General features: G+C 37.8%; 1 protein-coding gene across 2 annotated transcripts in view; it reads right to left on the bottom strand.

Moving 5' to 3' along the window:
* Positions 1-1,918: 1,918 nt before the first annotated feature.
* Positions 1,919-9,288, bottom strand: part of LOC108712312 (aggrecan core protein-like) — a 59,367-nt gene continuing 51,997 nt past the window's right edge. For both annotated transcript variants that reach the window (XM_041588227.1, XM_041588228.1), the window contains 5 exons: positions 7,568-7,726; positions 5,754-5,836; positions 4,779-4,923; positions 3,337-3,519; positions 1,919-2,363 (listed from right to left, as the gene is read on the bottom strand). In XM_041588227.1, the coding sequence (XP_041444161.1) occupies positions 2,281-2,363; positions 3,337-3,519; positions 4,779-4,923; positions 5,754-5,836; positions 7,568-7,726 (653 nt within the window). In that variant the 3' untranslated portion in view covers positions 1,919-2,280. The remainder of the gene's footprint in view (positions 2,364-3,336; positions 3,520-4,778; positions 4,924-5,753; positions 5,837-7,567; positions 7,727-9,288) is intronic.

The following is a 9,288-nucleotide window of genomic DNA, read 5'->3' as shown; positions in this document are numbered from 1 at the left end:
ACCATTGTTACTGCTCTGTAAAACAATATCAGTAAATGATAATCGGCCCCATACTGTTTCTAAATGTTACAGAATCTTTTTTCCTGTGTTTTAACATTGGTGCCAAGGGATTCCATTTATTTTGTAGAAATTTAAATGAGGCAAAGGGACAGAATTCTGTATAAATAAGGCTTTTGCTCATCAAATCAATGCTTGGACAGATTTATCCATATTTCTCCTAATTTAAGCCTTTTGAAAAAAAATCTGATTCCTTTAGAGTCACAGACACCAGGCTTCTCAAACAGTATTTGGTATTTTCAAAATCTCTTTCAATAAAGTATAAACATATATCCAATAGTCACTTTACAAACAGAGGTTGATGTTAAAACTAGTAGCACTATGTTAAATAGGCAAGTGCATTAGAAATAAGTGCAAAATAAGTACAATTGTGTGGACATAGGGGCACATTTACTATGGGCCGAATATCAAGGGTTAATTAACCCTCGATATTCGACCATCGAAGTTAAATCCTTTGACTTCGAATATCGAAGTTGAAGGATTTACCGCAATTCGAAGGATTTTCGAAGGATTTTCGAAGGATTTGAAGGATTTTAATCCATCGATCGAAGGATTTTCCTTCGATCAGAAATTACCCCATAGGCTAATATTGGTGCCCGGTAGGTTTTAGGTGGTCGAAGTTTTTTTAAAGAGACAGTACTTTGACTATAGAATGGTCGAATAGTCGAACGATTTTTAGTTCAAATCGTTCGATTCGAAGTCGAAATCAAAGGTCGAAGTAGCCAATTCGATGGTCGAAGTAGCCAAAAAAATTATTTTAAATTCAAAGTATTTTTCCTTCTTACCCTTCACTCGAGCTAAGTAAATGTGCCCCTTAATGTACACTGTCACCCAAATATTTAGAACTGTGGCACACAAGGAGGTGATGTGAGCGTCACCAGCAGCTGCTTCCTATTCTGGTGAATTAAAGGCACACGGCTTGTGGGATACTATGCCAATTATTTCAGGACAATAGCATTATGTACCAATATGGATGTTAATATTCACTAGAGTTGGAAAAAGCTGCCAGATATATGGAACGTTGGGATCCATAATTGAGAGGTGCGATAGATACTATTTGTACTATAATTTCCTTTTATGCTTTCCAAACAGCAACGTTCAGAAAGACTTTCAACCAATGACAAAAGAAACATGTCTAGGCCTATGTGTGTATATGCAAATGCTACCTGCATGCCTGATGTGCCAAATACAGTATAACGTGGGGGCCTGTTAAAAGCAGATAGAAGCTGTTGTTGCTCCTAAGACTCCGTGCAGCGTCTTACATATTTCTGCCACAGCTACTGCATTAATGCTTTGCCTACCTAATACCTGCCTCCTGTAATCCGTATACAACTGCGTTTCTAAACAGCAGAATGCAAAGAAAAAAAACACACACGTGTACATTCAGTGACAGAAGGGGTGGAAATTATAATGGTAGCAAGTGTGAGAACATATTGTGACAGCTGCTTCTACATCAGTTTTCTTTTAATACTGCACATGTATTTTGATTTAAAAGTATAACAAACAAGGGAAAGTTGTGCTCACCACTAATTTTTAAAACCATTAGGCGGGGGTGCAATGAGGCTGTGACCACAAAATATATATAGACAAATACAAGAGTCCTCTGCACTCAACCCATTATCAATATATTTAAGACAGAGTCATTTTGTGCATACTGCTACTGAAAAATGCCTTACCCTGTTTAAACCCTGTCTATTTGATTTAAAAGTACTTGTGGACAATGCTTTCTTCTTATACCCTTCCACCCACCCCTTTGTCCTCTCACACCGGAGATACATTCAGCAACAGTTCACAATTATTTATTCAAGGTTCTTGGCGTGCAATGTGTTTGTAACATTTAATATATTCATACTTTTTTTTAATTATTATTATTATTCGGCCAGCCTGGAGTTTAAATAATAAAAATATCACATTATACTCACATTATAGTTAATCAAGACAATGGGAAAATAGTCTTTATGGCACTATGTTGCCCTTCTCTTTCCACTCAAAGCCATTCTAGCTTCCTTAAAACCCTCCGAATAATGGCACGACATGGGCGCTCACAAAGGCCCTTCTCGGACCATTAGTAAAATTGTTGAAATCTAATTTGCGTTGATGTTTTTTTTTTATATACAGCTTGGGATTTTCTTGAATATAAACTCCTTACATGACAAACAAATTCAAATTGACATAGTTGATATAAATGTTCTTTACAATATTTTTTTTTTGTCTCTTTCTACTTTAATGGGCCTTTCCCTGTTCAGATGTGGCAATTGCTCTCGACCGACTTCTGGGGCTTCTCTTGTGTCGTCTGTAAGTGGAAACTGCAGGGATTGAAGCAGAGAGAGAAAGAAGAAAAGCTTATGAGTAGAGATTTTGGCAAGAGAGGTTTGTGTTATACTGTGAACAGCAAATGAAAATGATTATCCATGCCTCTCATGTGTGTGGGAAAAGATAAAAGAAACATCATACTGTATGTATATCTCACTGTAAGCAAAAAAAAAAAAACCCCACAACAAACCATCTCAAATTAGCCTGATTTTAGGCTTTTGTGAGCGGCTGGCATTAGCATTGGAGCGTCAGAAAGAACAGAGAACTTGTGTGACAAATTACATAGGCTCAAATCCTGCAATTATAGCATTTGTGTTGGGCAAATTGACTAAATGTCATTTTCCATAGAAAAAAACCTCAATATTCTGAGCTGCTGACCCTTTCAGCTAATAACCTACGCCTAACCTAAGGCCGCCCACTGTTAAAAACCGAGATAATCTGGTAATTTATACACAATGAAAAGGTATTGCCTTCAGATTTTCTCCTACTGACCAAAATAGCTCAGCAGATTATGGACATTTACAGGGCAAGTGCCAGAAATGAGAATTATAAGTAATTATGGGGAGTAACGACTACTTTTCCAATTGGCACGAGAGTGCTGTCAGGCAGAGCTAAGACATAATGCACACAACTCATAAAAATGCTTATGCTGAAACAGAAATAGTTTATGCGGTATTCCAGGTCTAACTAGAAGCCCATAGATCTGGTGCTAAAATGTAGTCAGGGGTCCCCCTTATGGCCCTGCTTAAACATGCATGCTATACATCACCACCTGTTTCTCAGTTCTCCACAATCTATCCTTTTATAGCTGTCAACCCCTGTATCACTCTTTATCTGTATCACTTTGTATGCCTTCCTCAGGACAGTAGACCCTGGGAATATTATAACCCTATAGTTACACCAAGTTGTTATGCCATTCAAAGGGGAAAGTATTTTGTGAAAGCAGATATGTTGTAATATACTCACGATCTATGCACTGTATCCTCGGCTCATCCCAGTGCCCAGTTGGTAGACACCGGATAATAGGAACATGGCGTTGTAGGTAACCTTGGTTACACTGATATCGCACTAAGGAGCTGATTTCATAACGAACTTTCTTTTTTCCTAGTGTATAGGCGTTTTGTACTGCTGGAGGCTCACCACAAGCCACTAGAAAGAAGAGAATGACAAGAACAAATTTTAATACACTGTTGACAATGCTCATGCTTATAAATGTAAGCTTCCAGTGTAGTTTAAGCCTATCGAATAGATTCGCCCATTACTAATTGCATAGCTACATCTCCCACTTGGCTTCTTTTAACAGAGCTGGTGTGTCTTTTGTGGAGTTGGGCAATTCAGCAGCAGTTAGAGTTACCTATCTCTCTTGTATAGAAAATGAAAACCCTATAACAAAATCAGAATAACTGGAAAGAAGGTAGATGAAGAAGTTTACTTTAGACATAATTCCCTGTATTGTGGGGTAAGAATATTCAAATACAATATGCTATTGGTTTTATTTGAAAAATAATATGTAAGCACTCATTAATTAGCAATGAAATCAGGATACTTCGCTCACTTCAAATCAATCAAGTATGAATTAAAAAAAGCACAACAGAGGTTAGAACTGGTTGTCAAGTGCTGACAAGGTCAGTGGAAGAAGATTTTGTGTGTTTTGGTGCCACATGTTTGAGCTTCTAAAAAAGCACAGTGCACAAAATGTCCAAAATCACTGCATGTGCCTCTGCACTCAAGGGCAGATAAATGTGGATGAAGCATAAAAGAACAATTGTGCTGATTTGCCAAAGACTTTTTGCATCTGGCAACATTGCTGCTAAGATCTCTGCTTGCCCAAATTAACCTTGCAAACCATGAGAGATTGAAGAACGGACTCTCAGGATGTCAGTGACTTTGAGGGGCTATATAAATAATACTTGCTCTAATTAAAACCTTCTGTAAATATCTGGGCAATGTCTTCTTATTATCTCTACTAAACGTTAGCCATGGGGATTTATGTGCTGCAGCATGTTTTTCTCAGTCTTGGATGCTTAGCAACAATATCTAAAAGGGTTTCTTTGAAGAAGAAAAATAAATAGGTTCCTATTGAAAAGTCACAAGGAGTTTTTCTTTTGTTCAATGCTAAGAAAACAGCAAGAAGTGAGAGATGGCCAAGGAAACCAAGGCTTATTGGCAGACTGGAAGCCTAGGTATATATTTAAGAGAAGATTATTTTTAAGATGGCAGTGCACTGCCCTGTTCAACGAATATGATTTTCTGTAAATGTGTTCTCTGTTATGGCATTAACAAGCAAAAATGACTGAATCTGTGGGGGCTGCAGTGGTTGGATGGAGTTCAACTCAGAATGGAAGAATAGTCATGGAGATTGAACACTTAAAGAAAATTAGTTTGTAGCTATAAAATAAACACTTTACCTGTTCCCTTTTTGCATGTAAATGGCAGATGGTAGTTACATGGAACATCATTCCATTCTCCTCTTTCGTGCCAGATCATCACAACACAATCTTCTCCCGTGGTAAAGAAGTTGTCTGGTTGGTTTGGTCTCCAGTTTTCGTATTGCTAGTGGTTAAAAGCCAAAGCATGTGACAGTTATTTTTAAGTAGATAATATTCCACTAAATACATTAATTGATTTACACTTGCTAACTACAGTGGGGAGGTTCAAACAGGATTTAAAGGAACAGTTCACTGGATAAATAGTGAGTGCAAAATAAAAAATGTCTCTAATATATAATGTAATGTTTTTCAGGCAAAAATAGACAAAAATTATCTTCAGTGCAAATTTAATTCATTGAACCCTTGTAAAAAAAAGAGTAAACTGTCCATTGAAAGGATGATAAGCCAGATGAGGGACCTTTACTTATTGTCCCATCAAGTGACAGTTGAGGCTCCAGATCACTGCATGCAAAACTGTCCATCCCTGCATATCAACATTTAGATTATGTTAGCACAATACTTTCCTTTGCTGAGCCATGCTGAACAGTCTGCAACAGAACAGTGCAATTAACTTATGAGCAGTACATGGCACTCTGCTAATATAGGGTTATGGATAGCTCTCAGTACAACTTAATCCAAAAAACTGATCCGATTGCCATCTTGGAGTCAGGAAGGATTTTTTTCCCCCTCTGAGGCAAATTGGAGAGGCTTCAAATGGGGATTTATGTCTTTGGATCAACTAGCAGGCAGGTTTTATATAGACTTAAAAGATTGAACTTGGTTGATGTGTATCTTTTTCAACTTTATTTTTACTATGTTTAATAAGGACTTCTCAGGCGGTACAAGAAATATGATACAGAAAGCCTTAAAGAATAATATGTAGTAATGATATAATAATAATATATATATTGATATATTAAAGTACCCAATAATTTTGTTTTATTTCTGTCTTACCAAGGGGTTGGCATCTGACCAGCGGAAATCATTTTCAATTGTTTTATCATTCAGCCCAATCCACTGATAGTCCTGAGCATTACCTGTGTTGAGATGATGAGATTAGATGTATATAACGGAAGTGTTGGGTATAATTATTTTCTTTGCACAAAACATGACTTATTTTGAATGTACAAAGGAGTTCATATGGTCACTGTGGAAATCAACCTCTAAAAGGGCATTTACTCTTGGGTTACCAGTTTCCTTCTAGGTGCTAATTGAAGTGGCAGACAGGGGGAGGTTTATACAGCTGTGATTTGCTACATTGTGGACCTATTAGTCCTGGAGCTCATTAGAACAAGAATCCCATTATAATATCCATGTTTACTTATTTAAGATTTACACCTTTTTCTATAAATACCCACCAGAAAAGTATGTCAGTCTGCAAGAGTGATATAGCCGCATAATTATATTTATTAAAATCAGCAAAGCTGTTGAACTTGCTGCTTTGTAAAGGTAAAATGAAATCTAATATATACATTAATTAATAAATCATTTCCAGGGGGCAAAATATTATTCAAAGGAAGTATAGACTTCTTGAATAGCACTAACAGTAGGTTTGAACTAAATACTACTCATGGGGTACCCTTGAAGCATTAAGAGCCATACATAAAATACTGCAAAATGCCTGTATATCGAACTTGGTGCAACAGATTATTTTAGCTATTCCTAGAGGGGACTACTAATAACCCATGTGACTGGCTATATGAGCTTGGAGAATTATGTTGAGCAGAACATTCAATGTGAAATAATTTCTGTTTTGGGCTTCACTGTGTGGAAAAGCAACAACTGCTACTATTTCTGTTACATGGAACTGCTGTTCTGGTGAGCATCCTCTGCTTCCTAGCCAAAACTATTTAGTACTGACCCAGCAAGGCTGGGCCAAGCCGATAGGGCCCCCCCATGTGAGAATGTATGCTCAGGAGTGTGCATATGCCATAAGAAAAGAATGGTGGGAGGGGAGCGCAATAAAGAGGAATGGCAGGGAAGGTAGGTAGGTGGGGATGTGAGAGCAGCAGGGGAGTGAACCAGGACTAGGGGCAGGCAGAAGACCTTTGAAATGGTACCTGCCCAGCACCCCACATCGTTGCACCCTAGGCAGGTGGCTCGTCTACTTATCAGCCCCAAGATCTGATCACAATGTTCCACATCCCTGCCATATATTCACTCAGTGTCGGACTGAGATGCCTGAGGCCCACCAGAAAACCATTGACTGCAGACCCGCTCTCCAAACTAGTTTTCCTTTTTTTCTTTATTCACTTTCGATATTATTTCAATCACTTCTGCTTACATATTATCATCCATTCTCCCCTCCATTTCTTATCTTTGTTCTCATAAAGAAATGGGGGAATGGCCGAGGTATAGATATACAAGAAGGTTGGGTGAGCAGAAGGGCCCACTGACACCTGGGCCCACAAGGAGTTTTCCTGGTATCCCAGTGAGCCAGTCCAACATTGTATTCACTAGGAGGCTATAACTTTTTAATAAGTTGTTGATGCTACACCTCTGGATATTTTTAATCAACAAATGTGAAGGGGGGTTGGAAGATACTGACCGTGAACATTTTCTTGCATGTGCTCTCAGAAGTTTTCACTTTGCCCCACTGGCAAAGTAATTTAAACTTTGCTGTAGATAAGGCAATGGCACAAGTGAAAGATCCTTCTTATTATGAAGGAGGTCCAGGACTAAATGATGTATAATCTGTAATCTCTGTAAATATGTCTGCTCTATACAATCCATAGTTTTGCCATTTGATTCCAGTTTGCATTACTCACTATTCACAAATTCCTGCTCTTCAGGTGAGAGAATGCTGGCTAGATGGGACTGGTGGTACCGACATACATTTTCTGCATCCACCCAGGTTTCTCTCTCTGAAAAGTGTTTGTAGCAGTGACCCTGGAATTTCGTCCATCCATCCTCACACACCTCGAGATCTGAGACACAAGAAAGAAAGTAAAGCAATGAACAGAAGGCATAAGAGAAACACTATGATCCAGAATTCCTTTTTGTCCATCCGTTACGATCTGTACCTGTTTGAACCAAAATTGCTGTGATGTTAGGGGATGCAGAGAGGTGATACAGTCTGGTTGAAATTGCTGTTAGAATGGAAAGATGTGTACATGTACATGTGTATATCTACAAGGACAGCTGCACAATGTACTGAATATTTATTTTTCAGATATTTAATACAAATGATGAGAAACATGTTTTTGCTTTTCTTATATATATATATGTTATATATATATATATATGTTACCGTAAGAACAGTCTTAATATATTATTATTAGCAGCATTATGATTTCTTAGCAGTTTTAGAAATCATACAAGGCTGCCATATGGCCTTTATTGTTCTTATGAGCTGTATCACAAGGGGGTTTCAGGACTATTCAAAGTTAATGAAAAAGCTATGGTTCTGCTCACACTTGCCCCCCAAAAAACACACCCTCGGTACACATTCCATGGCCTGAAGTTTAATGATATTTAACAAGAATGTATATTTTAAAAATTCTTTTTATTTAGGATTATAAAATTGATATCATCATACTCAAGTCGGGGAAACCCCATAAGGTGGTCCTATATGTTTTTTCCCATGTTTTTGCCACCTATCTTCAACATGCACGTTATTTGCTTTGTGACCAGGCTCATAAGAAGCATTACTGACCATTGTTAGGTACTGCCTTATGGTACTTTTCATGTGTATATTTATTTATGAAACTGGAAAATACGATTGTGGAATATAACATCTTTGCTTGAAAAACTCATGACCTAGAGCTGAGGTTTGAGCAAGCTCTGAAATATAACCTTGTTATAAGATTCTCTAATTGGAGAAAGTTCACTGTGAGGGGGACCTTTCTGTAGACGTTGTACGTTGAATCACCCCAATTATGTCAAATTACACACAGAGATCATGGCGTATGGACACATGTTAGCTGTGACATTTTCTTGTACATCTCAATGATTTAATCATCTAAAGATCATCCTGTTATGCTGCTATAAGCTCCAACTTGCTCTGGATGGCCTGGGCTTTCTAAGTTAGGGATGTCAAAAAGTATCCTGTAAGTCAATTAAAGTGGAAAATTCCAGACCAGTGAGCTTGTGTATGCATCTGACCCCACATTCTGTCTGGGTCCTCCTCTGATAGGATAACATGCTTGAATATGTACTTCAACCATTAAAAGTGTGCCCCCTTTACAGCCACAAGGTTATTATGTAATAATGTGGCCATTGTGTTGACACCATGAAACTACAGTAGATGCACTATGATATCTTCCTGACACAGTCTGGTATTAATTTCTCCTGTTTTAGAAAATTACTACAATTTGATATTTCAGTATGAAACAAGGGAACTTAGCTCTGTGTAATAACCCCTCTATATTTCTTTTTGCATGCACCTACTACTCAAGCCAACAACAGCACTTAGATTAGTGCTCACACTCTACTAAATGATACAAGTGAGACACTCTAGTGCAAACATATTTAACCGAGAACACTATTA

This window comes from Xenopus laevis, chromosome 3S, assembly GCF_017654675.1.
Source record: "Xenopus laevis strain J_2021 chromosome 3S, Xenopus_laevis_v10.1, whole genome shotgun sequence".
Taxonomy (NCBI): Eukaryota; Metazoa; Chordata; class Amphibia; order Anura; family Pipidae; genus Xenopus; species Xenopus laevis.
The sequence above is the reverse complement of the archived record's forward strand: the minus strand, read 5'-3'. Positions and strand labels throughout refer to the sequence as shown.